The 25,425-nt window shown below is 35.1% G+C and overlaps 2 protein-coding genes across 2 annotated transcripts; both read right to left on the bottom strand.

Moving 5' to 3' along the window:
- Positions 1-761: 761 nt before the first annotated feature.
- Positions 762-2,828, bottom strand: LOC114743516 (phospholipase A1-IIgamma-like). The gene is made up of 2 exons (XM_028931723.1): positions 2,239-2,828; positions 762-1,551 (listed from the first exon to the last, which is right to left on the bottom strand). Exons 1-2 carry the CDS (start codon positions 2,824-2,826, stop codon positions 946-948), a joined length of 1,194 nt encoding a protein of 397 aa, XP_028787556.1. The 5' UTR covers positions 2,827-2,828; the 3' UTR covers positions 762-945.
- A 15,593-nt stretch (positions 2,829-18,421) lies between these two features.
- On the bottom strand, positions 18,422-24,660 carry LOC114743515 (protein trichome birefringence-like 38). The gene is made up of 5 exons (XM_028931722.1): positions 24,280-24,660; positions 24,007-24,178; positions 20,066-20,241; positions 19,268-19,426; positions 18,422-19,167 (listed from the first exon to the last, which is right to left on the bottom strand). The coding sequence occupies exons 1-5, from the start codon at positions 24,567-24,569 to the stop codon at positions 18,876-18,878; spliced, it is 1,089 nt and encodes a 362-aa protein (XP_028787555.1). The 5' UTR covers positions 24,570-24,660; the 3' UTR covers positions 18,422-18,875.
- Positions 24,661-25,425: the final 765 nt, after the last annotated feature.

The following is a 25,425-nucleotide window of genomic DNA, read 5'->3' as shown; positions in this document are numbered from 1 at the left end:
AATGAACTAGTTATAAGAAGCAACAAATTTAAAATGGCGCCGGGGAGCTTTAAAAATTTTGAGGAAACTCTACATGTGGGTGGGTTTTTAGTTCAAACCCATTATATATGCTTGAGGACTTTGGTCTGCTGTAATCTTGCAATTTATGTTTCTAGAAAAACGAAAAAGAATGGCGGAAGGAAGAATGAGGAGAGAGAAAGAATGAATTTGGAAAAGGATGATGAGAAAGAAGAGGGAAAGATTCACAAGTTAAACTAACCAAATTTATAACTGAGACAAATTAAATCATCAAAAATTTTGTTATTGATAAAAAATTGCATATATTTATTAGATAGATTTGATGGTCTGGTAGCACAAAAAATTCTTTTGAAAGTGAGAACTAAGTCATTGATTTATAATCTCACCTGTAATAACACCGGTGCGTCATGACCGTAAGATCAAATGGAGGGTGAAGATTAGAGAAGAGAATGGTAAGAGGACCGCAAGGGAGAGGAGAGGTTCCACGTCGGTGAACCGGTATATCCTTGCTGGTTACGTTCACTAGAAGACAAACCCATTCTTTCCATTCTGAAGCCACCTTTTAATATATAATTAATGCACGCAAAAGTCAAATGAATACAGAAGGATGCATCGTGGAACCAATAAGCTCAAATAAACATGTAAGCCACATTATATATGGAACTTGTCCATTAATGAAAGACAAAACGAAAAGATGCATTAATATCAATATAATGCCGTATTAAATGAACTCACATGCGATATGGATAGAGTATTTTATTCCAACATAAAGAACCATTCTGGGTTCCAATATAAATGGATTCTAAAATTTAAAAATAAAGAAAAATCACATGCATTGTCGATAATTTATTGGAACAATATCAGAATTATAAAACTTTCAAATACGAAACCACGCTTTCTTGTTTGATTTCTTTAACCTTTGACGAATCAGAAGGCATCCTTCTCATGATCCATCAACTCCCACGAACCATCTTCTTGCTGAACCATTCCCTTGTTCTTCTCAGTCCACCATGAAACAGGAACAAGATTTTCATCTTTCAAAGAATTATCGCTTTTGTTCGCAAGTGCAATATCACGATTCACCTCTAACTTAAACTCTTTATTAAGTCCCTGTGTTCCTGCAACGCCATGCAAGTAACACTCCAAGTTATGCCAAGTACTGATAGTTCCTGGACTCTTCAAGTACGGAGATTTCTGATTATTCATCTTCAGTTCTTCACCAACTTCTAAGTAAGGAAAAACCGGATACTTCGGAACAATATCAAGAATGTTCTCAACCCTTAAGACTCTCAGATCTTTCAACTCAGTGAAAGCCTTCTTGAAGATGAGTTCTCCAACTCGAGGGCATGCATATAGAAAGGCTGTGACTGGACATGATCTTTCTGGTGCATTTGTTGGCTTGTTATAGCCATTTCGAGTTATGTCCACTGCGTTTAGGGTTGCGAGTGCCCCTCCTAAACTGTGTCCAACTACAGTTATGCTGATTTCTTCATCTCTGTATAAATCTACAAGCCTTCTTATCTCACTAAGGACCTGCTCATAAAGAATTCATTAGCATCATCAAGATGTTTTCTCTGGGCCTCGTAATCTGTAAGATTTGTTATTTTGGATCTCCATATGAAGGGATTTCCATATTAGTATGATCACATGTTTCATTTTGTGCGATATTCGTGTGAATTGTGAATAACTAACTTCAACTTTTGTCCCTTGTGACGGTGTGAATAATATATGCATATAAGGAAAGTAAGAAGTAACACGGAATATTATGAACAGTTTTGAGAAATCATAAATCCTTATAAAGATCAATTGTAACTTTTTAAACTGCAAAATTTAAAATTACGGAGATGGCCGAATCTAAATCCTATGAATTGGAAGGGGTTGAATTTGTGTGTATTTTATTGAATTTGCTTTTCCCCTAACATAAGTTCAATGGATCTGAACTGGAAATTGAATCAGCTGACAGACAATGAGACTAACATTAATCAAGTTTCACAATTCAAAAGAAAACAAACACCATAAACTCGGTGCTGCTCCTAATGAAGGGGATTAGATTCCTCTTAAGCATAATAATTCAGGTTTGAGTAGCTTGTGTGAATGCAAAAATAGAAAACGCTTTTGAAGAACTATCTTTCGTTGCAACCAGATTATTAGTCAGAATCTAATGTAATTCACTAAGTAGTTTGCTACAAAAACAGAAGAAATAAAGAAGAAAACAAATACCTGGTCTCTTGCACTGGTCGGATTGAATTGAGATTTCGGATGAGTTGAAGTGTACATAGAATACCAACCTTGATGAACTTTAGGATCTCCCAAACCCTTACCACCAAACACTATAGGAGCAGGAACCAACAGAAACTGGAAATCATTAATCCACTCCAACGTTTTTATTGTTCCTCTCCAAGCAATCACAATATCTCTCCTTCCTAACACTGCTTTGCCTTCATCTGTGGCCACAGCAACGTACCCTATCCAGTTTGATTCCTTGCACCAACAATCATCTGGCAATGGCTTTACCACAAAAGCTTCAGGAACAGCGATTTGTGATGTCGCATATAGATACTTCGTTACATTATACTTGAAGGGATTCCCATTCTCCAAACCAACCCTTGCAAACAAGTTCTTCTTTGCGTACTTGCTTGCTCCTGCAAACTTGGAAGCTTTTTCTGAGATAAAAGTATCGTACGTGGCTTGTGTCATTTGTCCATAGTGAATAAGGTAACTTCGTAGATCGATGTCGAGAGGGTTTAGAAGACCCTCCCAATGGTTTTTCCCACTTAGGAGTCTCCATCTTCCAGCGATATTATTCATCTTTTGTGTGTTTCTGTGTGAATAATTATCCACCTCTTCAAATCTTGCTTTTATAGATAGTTATTTCTTCGTCATCTGAAGAATTAGTTTTTCGTTGTCTCACTTTTGCATCTTTGAATTCATCAACCATTTTCAATTTCTTTTGGGTGTGGTTCTTACCAATGATAATATAAAACTAGTGTTTGTTGTCTAGTTCTTATCGTTTTGTGATAAATTATATAGGTTTCGTGAACAATAATAATACTTCCCGCACATGATATATATCGGTTGTGGAATGTTCTTGACAGCAAATTGAACATTTATTTTAACACATTATTAATGCTAATTAACACTTCATATGACTATATATATTTAAGCAATTCTTATGACAACCAGACATTTTAAAAGTTGACTACTGGTAATATTTTTAAAGCAATGATCACAATTAACAATTTAAGTTAATTAATTGCTTTAATTTCCTTGTCATTTGGTTAAAAAAATTTCTGTCCTTGTCTTGATACAAAGGAACAATATAATTGGAAAGAAGATTAACATATTCTTCGAGAGTATATTATCTGTTTAGACGAAGCATATCTCTTTTTCTTTTTTTTTCAGTGGATCTCGATCTGTACTATAATTTTTTTGGGAAAAAAAAAAAGATATTAGTCAGCAAAGTCTGATCATCGTATCCCATATTTTACATGTCTGAAGGGACGTTTGCCGAGACCGAAACCGTGGTTCTTCTCAGGAAACAGAAACAACATAATATATATTGGTTATGACAACTATACTCCAAACAAGTTATTAATACATAAATATAAATTAGGAAATTGGAAGAGTATATAAGATGTAACCTCGGGGATGTCTGTATTGAAAAGGATGTTTTATTAGCCAATGAGAAATTTATCCAGAGTGTTTGGACATAAAAGGGGAAAATAATGCAAGGGTGACGTACGGTGACAAAGGAAGCAATATAATGTTTACCTAAAGCTGAACTATTTGTGTTTGTTGAAACTCATAATAAACAATTTGAGTATATTAAAAAAATTTGTTAAGTTAGTTATTTGTAATAAATAGATGTTATCTCTCCTAAAATACCTTTACTAATCATGTGCATTAACTAAAACTATCATTTGATAAAATCTTTGATATGTGCAACTATTACAAGGATTATTTTTTAAAAAAATAAATAATAAATATGAAAAATAAAGTAGATTTAGGTGTTATATTTATGGCCAAATTGAAAGTTTAAAAAAAGTAAAATAAATAATAATAAAAAAGTAAACATTTTAGTAGTAAAGGCTTTAGGAAATTTCAAGAATTGATATTTCGGGGAATCTTTTAACATGATGCATGTTAACGGAAACAGACAACTTATTACAATAATAATACTTTAGTATTTTGAAAATATCTTTTTGTACCATTGCTATACACGTCTTTAATTTGTACATTAAAAACTCTATTACTATATATATCTCTAACACAATAACGATCGAATCCATCACTTTTAAAACTATACGAGCCAAAATGCCAGTCGACAAAAGAATCGTTAGAAGTTATCCACATCAAACTCATGTATTGGTTAGATACAATTTGAATTACAGAATATTCTTATTCATAAATGTTTCAAATACGCTCTTTCTTTTCTTTTTCTTTTTTTCCCCCCCTTTTCAAGGCCATTTGGCTGGCCTAGGGGACATGGACATCCATAAAAAAGGATCTAATTGCTTTGTTTAACAAACGATGAGTAGCACGTTGAGCGTTGACGCGTAAGACTGACTAGGACTACTCACCAAACTTTTGTCTATCGTTTTATGCATCTTAATTTTTTCTTTTTCAATGAGAATAATTTGAATTTAATTTTCCCTGATCTTGAACAAATGCCTTCCCCGTTTATGTGTTTTAGTATTTTATTTTATTTTATTTTGAATAATATCTGAATTATATTAGAATCTTTTAGATATTTCAATTACCATATTTGAATAATAAAATTCCCTGAGTATATGGTCAATTTGACTAAGTCTAGGTTAGGGTCTTATTCTGTTATTTATTTAACTAAGGGTTACATGGTGTTTTTTCTCTCAATATTCTCTCAAGAACAATGGGAATCCTAAATTATCAAATAGTGGAATATCTTACATAAAATATTAGAAAGGGTGCTATGTTATACCCGGTTAAACATCCATTGTTTTGAGTGTTAGCTGACCAGGAGAACAGACTCCAAAATTACACATAAGTATCGTATAACAAAGTGAATGCCAATTAAGTCTTAAAAATTATAGATAAATGCTAAAAGTTGTTGGGTGATTATCAACGATATTACGCTATAAGAAATAACATTATTAGTCCCTACATTTTTAATTTTTGAGACTTAATTGATACTACCTTCGCTTCTTAATATGAGAGCTAGTTTGACTCTTAATTTAGTCTTAAATATAAGATCCCAATACATTTTGTCTCTATCATTTATCAATTTTGTCCTCAAGTAATTCTTCTAATAATTGCATATGTTAAGGAATTACTATCAAACACATGATTAATAATGGTATTTAAGGAAAAGCAACATCTATTTACTGTAAATAACAAACCTAACTTCCTTAATCTCCTCAAAGTAGTCAATTAGGTCTTATATTAAATACTAGAGATAGTGTTAATTTTTCTAGAGTACTTATTTGTAATTTATTAGGGCTTTGTCCATAATTTTTTTCATCAATTAATTAACAGTCAAAATATTATTTAGGAAGGGGCAATATTGCTCCCTTTTTAATATTTCAAAAGCAAAAGTGCACCTTGAAGTTAACTGCCCTTAATTTGTCGCTTTGGGATTACTCCAAAAATTAACCGCATTAATGCAATATAGTGCACAATTCGGGTCGTATTTACTTTGAGGAGCCGAAAATGAAATTAAATCCTAGTAAATAAATGCAAGTAAACTATAAAAAAAGAGATTTTTTGATTTTGAAAAACTGTTAATTAAATACTACGAATCAAATTGAAATTAAAATACTTTTTTTTTTGCTATAAAAGTGATTAAAATGAATGAAGGTTAAAGAAATGAAAATGAGACACACAAGTAACACTGATAATAATCAATCCTCTAATTCAACAACGCAGGCAATCATCACTCTAAAAGATGTGGGAGTTAAAAACAATGAATTAAGAATTATAATTAAGCTTTTAATCCAACAACCGAGCCACCTCGAGTTGTCACAAAATATTTTCCTAAAATCCCAACTTACTAATTGCAACCAGAATAATAAAATGGGATTAAGGATGCTAAAAACCAATGCTTAATTAGAATTCTTAAATCCAAAATAACAGAATTAAAGCTAACAAAAGACAATATGCTCCAAAATTCCAAGCCACCTTAGAAAATCACAATATATTAACTCCAAAATCAATACAAATGTCATAACCACAACACTATAATTGAAATTAAAGTTATAAACAGCCCAATGTCAAATGCTAAATAATAATTCAGTCACAATAATCTCCAAATATAATCAGATTAAGCAATACAATTATCCCAACAATCAGAAAACCTATCCTAAGACCTAGAAATTGTTAAACAATTATTGAGTAGAGATTAAAGCAACTAAAACTCCCCTTGATGATCCCCGCTCCTGCCATTGTTGTTGAAGGTGGAAGATTATGAAATTAGCCACGGACAGCCATGAGAAATACTGTGATTAATGTTCTGTTACAAGGTTCCATGGGAAGAAGGACGGAACGCGAGCTGGGCGGCAAGGAGAAGATGATCGCCGTCGCTGGTCTCCTCTGATTCAGTGAAGAAGACGTTGATGCAGTAGTGAAGAAGGAGAAGATGACGTCGTCGACCTCTGCCTCTCTGCCTCTCTTCCTCTCGTCCACGCTGGTCCTTGTGTTGCTGTGTTTGTCTCCGTCGCATGCCCCAACTCTGTTCTTCCTAGAGACCCCGCGCCGTCTGTGCTCGTCCAGCGTCTCTCCTCTATTTCGTCCCAGCTCGTGTTCAGCTTCCGGGTCGGCTCGCTCTCAAGCTCGCTCGGCGTGTTCGTGCTTCAGTCTCCCGCGCCTTGCTCTGTTTTCAGCTCGTGTCTTCCGCCTCCAAGCTCGCTCGCTTTCTCCCCGGATGAAGAAGATGAATATTAGGTTGGGGCAAAATGCAACATTTTGCCCCCACCTTATTATTATTTTTTTTTTTTTTAATTTAATTTTTTTTCCTTTTTTTCTTTTTTTATTTTTTATTTTTGAATCTTCCAAGAACCTGTAAGCAAAATTCAAGGATAAGGTAGCATTAATTGTCCTCAAAAATCAATTAGTCACAATTAAACCAAAATATGACAATTTTGCCCCTATAAAATAATAATTCAAATAAAACATATTAAATCCATTAACAATCAATTAAGGCAAAAAGACTAATTAAGTTGACAAAACCCATATAAAAGATATCAAAATATATAAAAATAATTGAGTTTGTCAACTCCCCCACACTTAGCCTTTTGCACTCCTGGGCAAAACATCATTAAAGAAGAATCCAATAGAGAGACTCAATGCAAGCAAACATAAAATCGACTAAGCATGAATGTGCAATTAACTCAAGCAACCTTTATTCCTAATCAATCAACAATCATAGAATACTTCAGTGCAAAGAAATTAACACAAGAAACATAGCAAGATAAAAGAAGAGAAACATAATAGAGCTCACATAGGGTACAAGTGTTTCACTCATCTCTCAAATGGGAAAAATTTCACTCAATCCACCTAGATTAGCACCTACCATAAGCTTGTAGAGATTCTAATATCTCCACCACTAGCATACCTTAGATTCATGATCAAGGGGACTTGAAGGGTTGTAATGTCGAAAAGCAAGGCCAAATGAATGAAATGGACTAACAAGTGAAATGCATGAGTAATAAAGTATCAACTCAAAGTGAGCTAAAGTACAATCATGAAACAACACCAATGTGCAGATTTTAACCTTTTGAGACAAAAATCCTTGCTCTTCAAACCACCATGGAATGCCTTATTTCAAATTTATTCTTTTATTGCAACTTATTTTCTTTTTTTTTTATAACTTTCTTTCTTTGGCTTTTCTAAACATTTTCTTCTCTTTCTTCCTTTTTCTTTTCTTTCTTTTTTTTTTGGCATCCAAACCCAAGAAGGCAAAGATATAGACATTAATGATGTACTTTTCAAAATGAAAACCAAATGTAACTCATGCAAAACACTTGCTAAAAAAAATGAATGGAATGAAAGTGAAGGCTCAAAGGGGTGAACAAAGGTTAAATGAAGTGGTTTGTGTTTGGGTAAAGGTTTAGAAATGAATGCCCCTATCATCTTCACAAACCTAGGTATTAATGCAGCTTTGAAAAAGAATCTAAACAAGTTCTAGAGGTTAACCAAAACTAGGTGAAAATCACACAAGATGAGAAATATATGGCTCAAAAATCCTTCCATCAAGGCTTTCTCCAAGATGTTTTCTCTTAAGGATCAAGCTATGAAACAAGTTAATAACACTGCACCAAAGGTATTCTACTATGCTAATCAACTAAGAACAGAAATCACTCAATCAAATGCAATCAAACTCAGCCGTGCAATATTCACAAGCATTGTGCAAAAGGATTTTAAAAGAGATGCCCAAGGATTACAAAAGTCAAGTCAGCAACAGAGAAAACAGCAACTCGCCCATACAGCAGTGCAAAACACTGAGGCGAATGAAAACAGGAGGACATAGAAACTAGCAGCAAAATTCCCAAGCAAGAATCACTCTCAAATCATGCGATGCAATTCAGAAATCAACCAATAAGGCAAAGAAGAGAGCAATTATAGCAGCAATACTTAGGAAACAGGAGCAAATCCAAAGGCAAAATTTTTTTTTTTCCAAAACAGCTAAACTCAACAACAATCCCTCCCCCACACTTGATCAATACATTGTCCTCAATGTAAGAAAAACAACATTATCTAACCTAAACTCTAGAAAAATAACATTATCTTAACCTAACTCTCGAGTGAAGTGGAAGTTGTGAAGTCTGATTTGAAATCAAAGCACAACACATCACTATCACAAGGAAGAGAGAGGGAGAGGTAGGATAAGATAATGTGAAATGAAAATAGACAAGTATAACCAAGTGATCAGAAGAGATGGCAGAATCAAGAGGAAACAAGACAACAACTACTAAACAAAATAAACAGCTACAACTACAACTACTGGAAAAGTTCCCTCCCCCACACTTACTCCTAACTATCTCAGCAAACAGATATCACCAGCAATACAACAGAAAGTAAAAGAGTAGGGTGGAAGGGAACAACCGGGTGATCAGGGGTCTTTGATCCTCATGGTAGTGCTTCAGCAGATGGCCGTTGACTTGTGAAGTTATACCGGTCTCCTCATCTACGAGCTCTACCGTGCCAAAGGGATATACTTTAGTAACTCTAAACGGACCTTCCCACTTGGTGACAAACTTCCCGGGCATCAGCTTCAACCGGGCTTTAAACTTTAGAACCTTGTCACCTTCATAAAACTGCTTCCTCAGAATCTGTTTGTCATGAATCATTTTCAGCTTGTCTTTGTAGATTCTGGCATTGTCATAGGATTCAAGTCTCATTTCTTCAAGTTCTTGGAGTTGCATCTTCCGATTGACTAGTGAAGATTCGAGATCTGCATCACATGCCTTGATTGCCCAATAAGATTTGTGCTCGATCTCCATAGGTAGATGGCAAGCCTTGCCATAGAGCAACCGGAAGGGGGACATGCCTATAGGGGTCTTGTAGGCAGTCCTGTAAGCCCAAAGAGCTTCCTCAAGCCTTTCACTCCAGTCCTTACGGGATGGTTTCACGATCTTCTCAAGTATTCGTTTCACTTCCCGGTTAGAGACTTCAGCTAACCCATTCGTCTGAGGGTGATAAGGAGTGGCCAGCTTGTGATTGACTCCATGTTTAGCCAATAGAGACTTGATGGTCCTGTTGCAGAAGTGTGTTCCTTGGTCACTGATGATTGCTCTTGGAATGCCATACCTGCAAAAGATATGAGAACGTAAAACTTGGCAACAGTAGAAGCATCATCTTTCCTAGTTGGCACTGCCTCTACCCATCGAGACACATAATCTACTGCAAGTAATATGTATGAAAACCAAAAGACGAAGGGAAGGGACCCATAAAATCCATGCCCCACACATCAAAGATTTCACAAAAATGCATAGGTCTTAGAGGCATCTCATGCTTCCTACCCAAACTCCCAAACCTCTGACACTTATCACAAGACTTGCAGAAAGAATAAGCATCCTTAAATAGAGAAGGCCAATAAAAACCACACTCTAAAACCCTCCTAGCAGTCCTATTAGCACTAAAATGCCCCCCCACAAGATAAAGAATGTGCAAAGGTAAGGATAGAGTGGATCTCATTATTTGGAACACAGCGTCTGATGATCTGGTCACTGCATTGCTTCCACAGGATTGGAGCATCCCAGATATAGTATCTTGCCTCCCTCTTCAGCTTATCAATCTAAATTTAGACATAGAAGGAGGTATAAGGTCAGTGACAAGATAATTAACTATATTAGAGTACCAAGGCTCATGAACAGCCAAGGCAAAAAGTGCAGAATCAGGAAATGAGTCAATAACAAGATCAGAAGAGTCAACTCCCTGTGTGCCTTCAGGTAACCGACTAAGGTGGTCAGCTACATGATTCTCCGCTCCAGCTCGATCTCTAATCTCGATATCAAACTCCTGTAGCAGCAAAGCCCATCTCAGCAGTCTAGGTTTAGACTGAGGCTTCTTAAATAGGTATCGAACCGCTGCATGATCTGTAAGACAACCACTCGAGAGTTTATAAGATACTGTCTAAACTTATCCAAAGCAAAAATAATAGCAAATAGTTCCTTCTCCGTAGTGGTATAATTCACTTGAGCGGAATCAAGCGTCTTGGAGGCATATGCGATGACTCTAGACTGTTTCTCCTCTTCTGTCCAAGCATGGCACCTACTGCAAAGTTAGAAGCATCACAAGACAACTCAAAATGTAAATTCCAGTTAGGTGCAGTGAGAATAGGAGGTGAAACAAGCATAGATTTCAAAGTGTCAAAAGCATGTCTACACTTATCATCAAATTTAAATTCAGTATCCTTTTTCAATAAGGTAGAAAGAGGCAGAGCAACTTTACTAAAATCCTTAATAAAGCGCCGATAGAAACCTGCATGCCCTAAGAAAGACCTCAAATCCTTTAAACAAGTAGGATAAGGAAGGGATGAAATAACTTCAATTTTGGCCCTATCAACCTCAATCCCCTTTTGAGAGATGAGGTGACCTAAGACTATCCCTCTATCAACCATGAAATGACACTTTTCAAAGTTTAAAACCAATTTCTTATCAATACACCTCTCAAGAGCCTGCTCTAGGCTATTCAAGCACTCATCAAAACTCTCACCATAAACAGTGAAGTCATCCATAAAAACTTCCATGTTTTGCTCTAGAAGATCACTAAATATCGCCATCATGCACCTTTGAAAGGTGCCTGGAGCGTTACACAACCCAAATGGCATCCTTCGATAAGCAAAGGTACCAAAAGGGCATGTGAAGGTAGTCTTGTCCTGATCTTCAGGAGCGATAGGCACCTGAAAATAGCCAGAAAAACCGTCAAGAAAACAATAGTGAGACTTTCCTGAAATTCTTTCCAACATCTGATCTATAAAAGGTAATGGAAAGTGGTCCTTTCTCGTAGCATCATTCAACTTCCTATAGTCTATACACACTCTCCAAGCATTTTGAACCCTAGTTGGAATCAGTTCATCATTTTCATTTCTCACTACTGTGATACTGCTCTTCTTTGGTACTACTTGTACCGGACTTACCCACTCACTGTCTGATATGGGATAGATGATCCCAGCACTCAACAACTTTGAGACTTCCTTCTTAACCACATCCAAATGAGAGGATTCAATCTCCTCTGTGGTTGCCTAACTGGCTTGGACCCTTCATTCAAAAGGATCCTGTGTGTGCAAACTGAGGGATTAATCCCTGGAATATCCCCTAAAGACCATCCTATAGCCCCTTTATGACTCTTCAACACAGAAATCAATCTTTCTTCTTCAGAACTACTCAAAGAACTGGAAATAATAACAGGCAATTTAGAATCAGCAGCAAGAAAGACATATTTCAAATTAGGGGGAGGGGTTTCAGTTCTAAATCAGGAGGTTGCACAACAGAAGGAACTAATTCTTTTATGTCAAGTGCATTCAATGCAAGTGGCATGTCCATATGGCTTAGGGAAGGAGATATAAGCTCATCATGATGTGTATGTCCTCCACTTCCCAACTCAGTGCCATTCTTGGATGACCTACAAAAAAAGAGGATCGGTATCAATTTATCAACAGAAACATCAAGTAAATCACAAGAAAGAGTGGGATTAGAAGTGACTAAGTCAGTAGCAAGCTTGTTGCTAGCCTCTTCTAATGTTCCAGCACCACTCAAAGGAGAAGCTACCGGTGTAGCTTGTGTAACAGCTCCTTTATCATCAGTACCTGCAGAATCAACAAACTCGCCTTTCTCAAGGCTATCATCAAGTGTAATGTTCAAGGCAGAATCACAGTTAAGACAAGATGATGCATCAAAATCATGAGAGATGGAAAGGAGGTGATCAACTTCTAAACAGTTAACACACACCACGTCACCATAACATGAGCAAAAAGAAGAAGAATGAGGGGTAGATAAACAAGTAAATGCATCATCATGCTCAACAATCTCACCATACCAGTCATGTTCATGCATCTCAGATTCATGCAAATCATCAACATCATTAACAGCACAATCAATCAAATTAACACCCAAGTAAGAGCAATCTGCATAACCTTGACTCATAGCATCAGAAATGTTGAAGGTAATCTGTTGGTCCCCAAAGCCCATGGTAATGACCCGTCTTTCACATTAATTATGGTTTGGGCTGTTCTAAGAAAAGGTCTTCCTAGAATCAAAGTGCTATCGGCTTTAATCTCATCAGTCATATCTAGCACATAAAAGTCAGCTGGGAACACAAGACCCTTCACTTGCACAAGAACGTCCTCAAGAAAGCCCTTAGGATGTCTCACAGTCCTATCAGCTAGACCTAGCACAACACTGGTGTCTTTCAAGGCATGAATACCCAAACTCTCATAGATAGAGGTAGGCATAACATTTATGGCTGCACCTAAGTCTAGTAAGGCATGTGAAATGTTTGTTTTGCCTATGGTACAGGGAATAGTGTAGGAACCCGGGTCTTTACACTTAATAGGTAGCTGTGGTTTGAAAATAGCACTAACACTAGACCCCAGTTGGATTCTCTCACTATGCCTATACTTCCTCTTGTTTGTACATAGATCTTTCAGAAACTTAGCACACTTAGGCATCTTCTTAATCAAATCAAGTAATGGCACATTAACCTCAAGTTTGCTAAACATTTCAAAAAGCTCATCATTATCTTTCTTTTCAACAACTTTCTTACTCATGAGATATGAATGAGGAAAAGGCAAGTCAGAAATGTTTACCTCATCACCTTTGGAAGATGATCCTTTCTCTATTGGCTCTTTGGATTGAATGGAGGTCTCTTGAGTAGCCTTGGGAATGTCTTGAGTGGTTTTAGAAGGAGGAGACTCAACTTCTATCTCTTCATCAACCGGTTCTTCACCCTCTTCATCATCTTTGAATTGCACTGTCTTAGCACCAATTTCCTTACCGCTTCTCAATGTAATTGCATTCAAAGATTTAGGATTTATCACCGTGTTGGAAGGCATTGAACCACTAGCCTTAGCTTGCTGTTCACTCACACCATTTGACAACTTAGTGACATAAGAAGTCAAATTAGAGGTTCTAGTTTCCCATTGCTCCATCCTATTCTCTAGGGCTGCAAATCTAGCTTCAGATTTAGCTTCAGACTTAGATATGTGCTCAGTCATTGCCTCAATGCCCTTGAGTATTCGAGAGAACCGCTCATCATCCTTAGACTGTGATTGCTGTGGGGTAGACATGGCTCTAGAAGATTCTCCTTGTAACCCTCCATAGTAAGATTGCCCTTGAGGAACCATATTCCCTTGAAACCCCTCTTGAACCTGCCTATTGTCACCTCCTCCCCATCGAAAATTTGGATGAGCTTTCCATCCTTCATTATATGTGTTTGAGTATGGGTTCCATTGCTTGGATTGATTGGCCCTTCCTTGATACATGGCAGAAACTTCCTCATATCTATGAGGGCAAGCAGCAGAGATGTGCATAACAGAGTTACAATGCTCACAACTAGGTGCAGTCATCTCCATGGAATTAGGATTCCGAGTGTCAGTAGGGGGAGTGTGAGATGCAAGCTTATTCAACTGTGTAGTCAAAGCAGCAATTTGAGAAGTGAATGTGTCCAATTGAGGAATGTGGACTGAAGAAGGATTAGCATGCACTGCATTGATATTTTTAGACTCCCTGATGCTATACTGTTGATGGTTCAATGCCATTTTCTTGATAAGTTCCCATGCCTCCTCAGCAGTTAAATCAATGAGAGAACCCCAGAAGCAGCATCCAACATCCCCTTATCTTGGGTCTTAAGTCCATCATAAAAGTATTGGACTAACTGCTCATCTGGAATCTGATGGTGTGGACATCTAGAAAGCAAGTCCTGAAAACGGTTCCAGTAGTCATAAAGTGACTCATCATAATCTTGCTTTGCAGAGTAGATCTCTTTTCTCAATGTAGAAGTCCGGGAAGCAGGGAAATACTTCTCCAAGAATGCTTTTCTGAGGTTGTTCCAGTTATGGTAGGCATCTGCCATATGCTAGGCAAGCTCATGTACCATTCTCGCGCTTTGCCCTCCAGAGACAAGTGGAATACCTTCCAAAGAACCTCATCCAGATTAGCCCCAACCGGCTTCATGCTAGCACATACCATAGAGAGAGATTTCAGATGATTGTACGGGTCCTCACCTGTCAAACCATAAATTTAGGCAAATAATTAAGCAGTGGACCTTTAATCTCAAAATTAACATCAACATTAGGGCATGCAACATTAAAAGGATCATAATTTGCATCAGAAGTAGTGGCTTCCCTAATGGTTCTTCTTCTAGGGTTATCTCCATTATTCTCTCCTACTCTATCATGCTCCCCATTATGTCCATTGCCCCCTCTGTTATTACCACCATTGTTGTTACCATTAGGATTATTAACTGTTTCCATTATGTCACCTAAGTCAACCACCAAATCTAGATCAGTTAAATTGTCTAGTTCAACCTCACTAGCCCTTTCTACCCTTTGGTCTTGTCTAACTTCCCTTAAAGAACTTTGAAGCTCAAGATTGGAAGGAACTAGGGTTTTAGACCTACCCTTTCTTGGCATAAACAATCAATCAACCAGAAGCAATTAAGCAAAAGAAAACAGATGAATGCAATGCAATGCAAGTGTATGTGTATGAGAATGAAAAATGCAATGAATGAAAAATCAAGATATTTAGTTGTGTTTTTGAGAAATTTTCTATGCAAAGGAAAGAAATGCTATGAAAAATCAAAAGAAACAAATGCAAACTACTAAAGAAAATGCAAAAACTAACAAAAAAAAACTAAAAAGGCTCAACAAATGAACCCCAATCAAGGCTACTTGACACTTAATTACTAGGGAACCAATTTCTTGGCTCCCGGCAACGGCGCCACTTGAAGTTAACTGCCCTTAATTGTCGCTTTGGGGTTACTCCAAAATTAACCGAATTAATGCAATATAGTGCACAATTCGGGTCGTATTCACTTTGAAGAGCCAAAAACGAAATTAAATCCTAGTAAATAAATGCAAGTAAACTATAAAAAGAGATTTTTTATTTGAAAAACTGTTAATTAAATACTACGAATCAAATTGAAATTAAAATACTTTTTTTTTGCTATAAAAGTGATTAAAATGAATGAAGGTTAAAGAAATGAAAATGAGACACACAATAACACTGATAATAATCAATCCTCCAATTCAACAACGCAGGCAATCATCACTCTAAAAGATGTGGGAGTTAAAAACAATGAATTAAGAATTATAATTAAGCTTTTAATCCAACAACCGAGCCACCTCGAGTTGCCACAAAATATTTTCCTAAAATCCCAACTTACTAACTGCAATCAGAATAATAAAATGGGATTAAGGATGCTAAAAACCAATGCTTAATTAGAATTCTTAAATCCAAAATAACAGAATTAAAGCTAACAAGAGACAATATGATCCAAAATTCCAAGCCACCTTAGAAAATCACAATATATTAACTCCAAAATCAATACAAATGTCATAACCACAACACTATAATTGAAATTAAAGTTATAAACAGCCCAATGTCAAATGCTAAACAATAATTCAGTCACAATAATCTCCAAATATAATCAGATCAAGCAATACAATTATCCCAACAATCAGAAAACCTATCCTAAGACCTAGAAATTGTTAAACAATTATTGAGTAAGAGATTAAAGCAACTAAAACTCCCATTTGATGATCCCCGCTCCTGCCATTGTTGTTGAAGTGGAAGATTATGAAATTAGCCACGGACAGCCATGAGAAATACTGTGATTAATGTTCTGTTACAAGGTTCCATGGGAAGAAGGACGGAACGCGAGCTGGGCGGCAAGGAGAAGATGATCGCCGTCGCTGGTCTCCTCTGATTCAGTGAAGAAGACGTTGATGCAGTAGTGAAGAAGGAGAAGATGACGTCGTCGACCTTTGCCTCTCTGCCTCTCTTCCTCTCGTCCACGCTGGTCCTTGTGTTGCTGTGTTTGTCTCCGTCGCACGCCCAGCTTGTTTTTCCTAGAGACCCTGCGCCATCTGTGCTCGTCCAGCGTCTCTCCTCTGTTTCGTCCTAGCTCGTGTTCAGCTTCCGGGTCGGCTCGCTCTCAAGCTCGCTCGGCGTGTTCGTGCTTCGGTCTCCCGCGCCTTGCTCTGTTTTCAGCTCGTGTCTTCCGCCTCCAAGCTCGCTCGCTTTCTCCCCGGATGAAGAAGATGAATATTAGGTTGGGGCAAAATGCAACGTTTTGCCCCCACCTTATTATTATTATTTTTTCTTTTCTTTTTTTCTTTTTTATTTTTGAATCTTCCAAGAATCTGCAAGCAAAATTCAATGATAAAGTAGCATTAATTGTCCTCAAAAATCAATTAGTCACAATTAAACCAAAATATGACAATTTTGCCCCTATAAAAAATAATTCAAAATAAAATATATTAAATCCATTAACAATCAATTGAGGCCAAAAAGACTAATTAAGTTGACAAAACCCATATAAAAGATATCAAAATATATAAAAATAATTGAGTTTGTCACACCTCTTGATAGTTTATGATACTAAGCACCCTATGTTATCAAAGCAAGTGATTTTTAACTATACGTAGTGAGATTCAATAATATGTATTCATTTCGACTTATTTTTATCTGCTTATATTGTTACATGATCATATCATACTTACAAAATTTCTCTTGTATTGTGATGCTTCACGTCCTATCATTTTTCATGAAATATTTTCAATTTTAGAATCATACAAACATTTTTTTAAAAAAAACAAGTGGCAGACATATGTTGATCATTGATGGTGGGGAATTTCGTTTTAAAAGACAAGTCGTATATTTTTAAAGGTTTTCTTTTTTTGCCAACATATATTTTTGGGAAAATCACAATAAAAAGACCTTAAAAATAGAAAAGTTGCAAATAGAGACCCATTATATGATAAAAATTGATAAGCAGATAACAAAAATTTTTGGGAACACTGAACAGGTCTTTGTATGTAATTTTTCAATTTTTGAAATCTGTTTTTGCAATTTTTCCTATATTTTTAAAGAAACAAATGGCTTCCAAAAAAGTTCGTGACGCAATAAAACCCAAACCCATATTAGAAGCACAACTTCAGCCCACAAAGCTCACATATTGGGCTGCTTGATTATCTTAAAATTGATAATCCTGCAAATTAGATGCAAATTCACTTTATATATTCACTGCGAGCACTAAAATTCCTAAAAAATTCACTGTGTGAGGGGATTAGTTATTGTTACTGATGGTGGATAATCTGGCTCAATTAAAAAAAAAAAAATACTTCATATATTATGGAGCGCCAGTTTCACAACAGAGCCGATTAGCTAACAAACAAGAAAGAACGAGTGCGATGGTAAGTCTCTTTCATTTCTGTCATGAACCATCCCAGAAAAAGTGGTCCAACAAGCCTTTAATCACTATGTCCAATATGGATCTCTTTTTCGATCACGCGTGCTTTCTTCTATTTTTCTTATTATTATTTTTTTTCATTATTTTCCAAAAATAATCCGAAAAAGAGAATGAAAGTCTAGAGAGGCTTACTTTTAAAATCTAAAGTTCGGCCATGATCACAAGTATATATCTATCTCTCTAACTTTAAAAAAATGAAAACATTATTATAAGTCTCAAGAGAATAATATAATCAGCCAAAAATTCCTGACAAATGAGTAGCATTGTGACATGAAAGGTATTTGTTTCAAGAAATTTATTTAAAAAAATAAATAAAAAGAGAAATAAGGGGCATCGAAAGGGCTGGCCAAGCTGAGCTCATATTCTTCAACCTTGGCCACACATAGCTTCCCAATAACACACTACTAGTAGTATTAATGTAAATTATTGTACATGAATTGCGCAACAATGGACAGTACAGTTCAACATCATTCTGTGACTAATTGACCATTAGCCTACAATTTTACAACATATCAAATCAATTCACCCATTTCTAGTATATCCACCCTCCAATCAATGAGAGAAAAGAAAAAACTTAAGAATAAGTTCAATCTAATTTTCAAGTATATCTTGTACCAACAAGTTCTTCAACTAAATTGTAACACGTGGAGAGATTTTTCTTTTTTTCCTTGTAAGGAATCCCCATTGCATTACCCCCCAACATCCACATGTTACAATTTCATTAAAACAATTTGACAGTAAATTCATATAGTGAAAGCTTTGCTTAAAATTTTGTCAAGGTGATGGGAGACCTAATTTCCCTCTCATAATGGAATAAGGATGATCCATGAAGAGAGAATAAGGAAGAAAATAATAAGACCTATCTTGTATCCTTCTCTATCTTTCTCCGAAGGCATTGGTACGTGATCGGTAGTTCACATAGTGAGGGCAGCGTAGAGGAGTTGGTTCCATGTGTCGGGAAGGCCCGGCAAGCACCAGTGGCTACAATCATTGCCGGAGTGGTCGGTGCCGTAGACGGAAGGATGAGCATCCTTCCGGAGCTGGGAGAGAAGAGTGATGTCAAGAAGAGAAACAGGAGTCCTCATGTTCTTCAACACACTATTCACTATTGTAGCTGCTGGCGGCAGACCTGCTGGATATGATGACCCTGCTAATGGCTCTAGTTGTCCACTACAACTCTTCTTTGGTTCATTCCACTCCTTCCCTCTATTTTTTTTTCAAATCACAATTAGCAAGAACAATTGTCTTAGTTGACCCCTAATGATTGGAAGATTAAAATAGGGAAATGGTAAGAGGATAAACTTACTGATAATGGGTAGGAGAAATGCCTTGGAAGAAGACTTTAGTTTTGGTGGGATCAACATTAAGATCGACCCATTTGGCCCATGTGGTCAATCCCCTTAAGTATGCCTGAAAACGATCCATGTTCTTCACCAGCTTTGGACCATCTCTTATGTAATCCCATCTGTTCAATACAATACAATCAATCCCGGCTCTTAGATTTCTCACAAATTGACACCAAGATCAGTAAATCACCATTAATCACCCACAAGTCTCATTAACTATTGCTTGTATATACTGGGGTCTTGCTGTATTTTTTTTAAACTAAATATGGATTGGGAAAACTAAAACATATTTAAATGCAGCTTGTTTTAATAAATGAACAGGAATTAAAAATAATGTTCGAACTGGTACACCATATGCTCATGTTGTGTATGCTCATGTTAAACACTATTCTCATAACACAAGGCTGGTATGTTTTGTTTTTAATTTCACAAAATTCCTTTTGTCAAAAATCGGTTTAGTAAAAATTAGTTGTGATGAATTTTATGTTTAAAGTTTTTCTTGAAATAGAAAATTTAATAAATTGAAAATTATTTGAAAGAATTTCACACCAGCTTTTATTATTGAAAATTAATTGAAAGTTGTTCAAACTTCAAAAAACTATTTTTTGGTTAATTTTTATATGTAAAAAATATATATAATAACAATAAAAACTTTAAATACAATTATCAAAACTAGTGAAATTGACAGCCAAATTAAGACTTTTAACAACAACAACAATAAAAAAGGGAAAGGAAATTAGGGAGGAAAGAGAGAATACCCTTGGGATTTTCCAGTGTGGACCCACCAATGCCAAGAGTTGAAGATCAACACATCCATGCCCTTCCACGCGTTACCGGCCTCGATGGAATCCAGCGTCAGAACTCTCCCCACTTTTTCTTTCACTATGTCCACTAGATAAGGCGTGCGATACAGGTGTATCGTTACACCGTACTCCTGCACACACATAATCACAATCGTCCCCACTTAAAATAAATGCTAACTCAAAAGCAGAGAAAAGCACCAGACATAAGACAACTGAACGATGAACATTTAATTATGGGTCACGAGAGCTGTACTGTACAACTCACCAAAAATAAAATATAAATTTTTCATTAAAAAAAATAAAGAGCAAAGATTATAGTTCAATGAAATGTTCACGTGGGAAGAAGTAAAAATAATAATATGCAGACATGCTTATGTTCTGCCAATCTCAATGTCACTTTTGGGTATAAATGAAGCATATATAATTAAATATGCTTGTTCATCATGATTTTGTGCATTGGATTTATTCTCAAATCCATTTTAGTTTCTGTACCTCACATTCTTCATAGCTGCATTAAATTAAAATTCCCAATTGAAATATCTTCTTAATATTTTAATTAAATGAAATTTTTAATCTCTACTTTCTTATAATATCATCTAGATCTTAATATTTTAATTAAATGAAAACCTTATCATCTAGACTTTACTTAGGTCCTTTTTTTTTTCTTTTTCTCAGTCACCTGAAATTATAAAAATCTGATTAAAAATAAGGTGAAATTATAATATTGGATGTGGGAACTTGCTGTCCTTTTATTTAACTTAATTTTGAGGTTTGTTGCCATAGCCTCAGTGCTTTTAAAAAAAAAAAATTTATTGCCCAATTTGTTAAAGGGACCCAATTCCTACTTAAACTGGAGGATCTATGTGTACTTCGGCTTCTTAAGATTTATCTCAACATCCAAACTTTAACTTGCTTTTTCCATCTCCTTGAAGGTCCCCATTGAAAAGAATATGTCCAATTTTATATTTTTATTATGTGAAAAACAGAATAGTAAAATAAAAAACAAGTCTATACTATTGAGATTAAATTTAAATAATTTTAATACTGCTTAAAAATAAGAGTGGAGACAACTTCCATCAATATTAAAAGCACAAACACAAATTTCAAGATAATAGGACCAAAAACCGCATTCTTTGTCTGAACAGGCGGGAATCTTGGTTCCTATTATTTTATACTCCCTCCGTTCCTTATTATAAAAGACAAATAATCGAAGTATGTTGATAAAAAAAACAGTTAAAATTAGTTAAGAACAATTAATGTGTAAAAAGTATAATTTTTTTTCAAAAATGCCCTCATTAACAAGAAAAGAGAGCATGAGAGAGAACAATTCAATTATTAAAAGAAAGAGAAGTGAGAGGGAGAGAGAGTGTGAGTTGGAGATAATAAATATGAGTAAAATAGTAAATCAACACAAAAAAAGTAGAGACAACTTGTAAGTGTCTCTTATATATAAGAACATGCTATAAGCATCAAATGTCTCTTATAATAAGAAACGGAAGGAGTATTATCTTTTACTAAAATATAATAATAAAATATATGACTTAAATCCCCAGAACATTGGGGCTACAAACTAAAGCAAAATAAAAAATTTGTCTTTTTTTTCTAATTTCATGAGGAATGTAATGAATGATAATCATAATCAAAGCGCTCTGCTCTATAACATGTAGAAGTTTTATTATCTCCAACATTAATCATTATATCAATGAATAATTATATAAAATTTATACTAACAAAACATATATGAAACCTTAATTTCTACAATATTACTACTAAAAGAGTTTCACCACAACCTTTAAATGTCATTATTAATTATTAATATTAATTCATCCATTTTGAGGGTATGTGGGGGGGGCCTAAACTTGTGTGTTCTAGGGGTTTGAAGTGACATATAAGGTTTTAATTAAAATTAAAATAGAAGGATTACAAAAAAGTTAGTGGACCAAGTTGACGGGGTGATAGTGATTAAATAAAAAAGTGGGAAGTAATCATTGAAGAGAGGCTTCCGCCTGTAATTAATCACAGGTTGGCATCTTCTGCTTACAGCCTGTTCTTTGACGGCAACCAAATCACTTTGCCTTCTTTTATCTATTTTTTTAATTATCTTAATTTATTTAAATCCCACCATTATCATGCTCAAATCATTTTTAAAAAAAATTCTACCTCCGGTCATAATATAAGATCTAATTTGCTAAATCTTATAGTTAGGATCAAGGTAGTATAAAATAGAATTTAGAGTAAACTTCATATATTTACATATAACTTGAGATAAATTATATTGTTTATGACTAATGAAATATTTTCCTAAAACTTCTATGAATATATGGAATATTAATGATGATATTATTATGAAAAGATTGAGGAAAAGCCTCACGTTGAAATTTTATTAGTATGAAGACCTAAATCAAAACACTAATAATATTCTAGTGCTCATATTTAGTACTGATAGTGTCTTGAATAATATTATTTTCAGTATGAGAATGTTTATCTCTAGAGAATGCTTATGTCTAGAAAAATGTACGAATACTTTGTGTGCAAAATTTGTAAAGTAATGATGAGAAATTTCTTTTTTCAATTTTTCCTGTTTTTGTTGTTGTTATTGTTAAGATGTAAGTTTGAAGCAATCATATTTGCTTTTTTAGACGTGGACATTGATGAACAATGATGCTACTTCACATTCATGAAACCCCACCTTTCTGGATTTCTCTATAAATAATAATACAAATCAAGCCCTTAGCTAAACATATAAGCCATATGTTCATGGCTTATAAAATACTCCTTCTGTCCAGGACCTAATTGTTGAGTTGGCTTTGATCTTAAATATAAGACTTATTTTTTATATTTATCAATTTTCTTTCAATTACTCTTATGGATACCCCCTTAACTATAATTAAATAGAAGAGGAAGAAGGGGTATTAAGAAAGATGATTATGGTATTCTAAGAAAGACGTGTCACATTTCTTATAATTAACTAACTTATCTAATTTTCTTAATCTAATCAAATTTATTAAATAGATTTTATATTAAGGACCGGAGGAATATTCATTTTGGTCCAATTTCATCATCCTATATTACCTTATATGATGAGACTGTTACATTACAAGTGTTTTTTGGTATGCCCAAAGGGTTTTAATTTTGAATATTACATATCTACATTTCAACTTCTTTCTTTTCCTTCTTAATTAATGCGAGATTAACCACTAATTGCCTAGCAAGAAGAATCTTTTTCTACTAAATCAACTATTGGAAAGTAACATTACCATTATTCTTTATGCTTTACTTTCTCTTCAACAACTTCCTATGTTTGCTTTTCCCTCCAAATCCAACTCAAACCCGTTTTTTATTAAATTAGCTATATTTTAAATTTTTACTATTCATATATATATGTACACACACTAGAAGGGAGAATAATATAGAAGAATTTGACGGTTTACTCATTTATTTTAAGACTAAAAGAAGTCTAAGTAAGTTTCTACCAAACCATAGTAAAAATATGAAAAACAAATAATTATTTTGATCATAAAATAACAAAAAATGAGAGACTAAATTGAGAAACCTAATGATAGTAGCACCTATGAATGGAACAAAAGTCAAAAACAAAGAAACAAGGAGACGAATTAGGTTGCTCTTTATTCTTTTATGTGTAAATATATATATTCAGAGAAAAACAAAATACTACCTCTTGTCCAAATTAAAAGATTTCGTTTCTAGATTATAAACTGAACTCTTACGATCAGGACGGGAAATAATACCATGTGATTTTTTTTTTTAAGTAATAAATGAACATTTATTTGCCCCATTCACTGAAGACAGAGAAGGAGGAGAAGAAGAAACAAAGAGGGGGGGAAAAGAAAGAAAGAAAGAAAGAAAAGCGAGGTAAGAGAGAGAAAAAGCAAAACCTGGAATATCGCAGTGGAGAGTGATTGTTTCCTGAGAAAATCTGTCTTCGAATTGGGCACCGCCGCGTGAATCATACACGCCAACGATTCCCACATATTCAAACTCAGTGAATCTCCCACAAACATTACCTTCTTCCCTCTCCATCTGTTCAACAAATCCTTCCCATCGAACCTGTAATCTCATCCATATCAGTCTCACACATCACAGAACAGAGCCAAAACTCTCTCTCTCTGTGTTTTGTTCAGAAGAAGAAGAAGAAGAAGTTTAGTTACCTGGGTAAGGAACAAGAATCAGGTTTCCAGGAGTATCTGAGATACTGCTTATCAGGTCTTCTAGCACAGTTAAATTCAGCATCAATGAAGGGACAGCTTGAAGCTCCATAGAGAGGATAAGAAGGGTCAATGACCCAATTTCCTAAGAAAATATTACAGCCACTTGTTTGTTTTCTTGCTCTCAATTCACTCACATTATGAAACCTAACCGCAACAACTTGTTGCAGATAAAACAGAGAGGCCACCGCCAGAAACAGAGCAAGCTCAGGTCTGAAACAGAGACGACCCATTTTGGAATTTCGAACGTAAACACTTGTTTGGGTCTGTACTTTGTAGGGTCCTATATAAAGAGAAAGGATTCAGTGAAAATGGAAGAGAGTCGGCCACGTTAAAAATATTCTTTTTTTTTTGGTACTGTGATTTTACTTAATATAAAAAAGATGATGCAGATGAGAGAGGGGTTGAGGGGAGGGGGGGTAGAAGAACAGAACAGTACTTGGTGGGATCACGTGGTGGTGGGTACTACTAACAGGGAGGGGACATACATGGGTTTTTGATATTTTCAAGAGAAAAGAAATATATTTCTGACATGATGATCTTGGATGATCTTGGAGGGATTGTTTCGTGCTGTGGTTGGAAACTTGGAATCTGTGGGCATATTGTGTTTTTTGGAGAAGAAAAGAAATGGGACAGATAAGACTGGAGTAATTTAATCATAATTAAAAATAATATTTTTATATAATTATGAGAAGAGAAATATCTAGGTGAAAAAGCATTAATTTCCAAGTAAATGGAGTATTTATGTCTAAATTATAAATAATCAAACAAATTAGAATGACTAAAATATAAAACTTGAAATTTGAAAAAGGGTTCTGCGTTCTGTTCTGTCGGCCTCCCTGCGTGTCACGGGACTACATTCATCTGTACATTAGTTTTTCACATGCTTGCATTTTGTCCCTACAATTTGATATTTCAATTACTTTCTAATATTTTAGTTTACACGTGGGGTATCTGTGGAGCGACTATGTTTTTTTTCCCCACATCTATCATGATCTTTCTTCTTCTTCTTCTTTTTTACAAAAATATAAATTTTTTTGGCAGTCAAAAACATCAAAAATTTACTCTTGCACGTTTTCCTAAATATAA

The sequence above is a fragment of the Neltuma alba genome, unplaced genomic scaffold (assembly GCF_004799145.2).
Source record: "Neltuma alba isolate B1F8T4 unplaced genomic scaffold, ASM479914v2 tig00004040_pilon, whole genome shotgun sequence".
NCBI classification, from domain to species: Eukaryota; Viridiplantae; Streptophyta; class Magnoliopsida; order Fabales; family Fabaceae; genus Neltuma; species Neltuma alba.
Note: the sequence above shows the minus strand (reverse complement) of the source record. Positions and strands in the feature narration are given on the sequence as shown.

Bases quoted from the DNA above. Each gene is read 5' to 3' on its own strand.
- LOC114743516 (XM_028931723.1), bottom strand. From the start codon at position 2,826: ATGAATAATATCGCTGGAAGATGGAGACTCCTAAGTGGGAAAAACCAT. The intron at 1,552-2,238 runs GTATTTGTTTTC...CTTTATGAGCAG, and splicing joins CGACCAGTGCAAGAGACCAG to GTCCTTAGTGAGATAAGAAG.
- LOC114743515 (XM_028931722.1), bottom strand. From the start codon at position 24,569: ATGGGTCGTCTCTGTTTCAGACCTGAGCTTGCTCTGTTTCTGGCGGTG. The intron at 24,179-24,279 runs GTAACTAAACTT...ATGAGATTACAG, and splicing joins GATTCTTGTTCCTTACCCAG to GTTCGATGGGAAGGATTTGT. The intron at 19,168-19,267 runs GTAAGTTTATCC...AAAAAAAAATAG, and splicing joins ATTTCTCCTACCCATTATCA to AGGGAAGGAGTGGAATGAAC.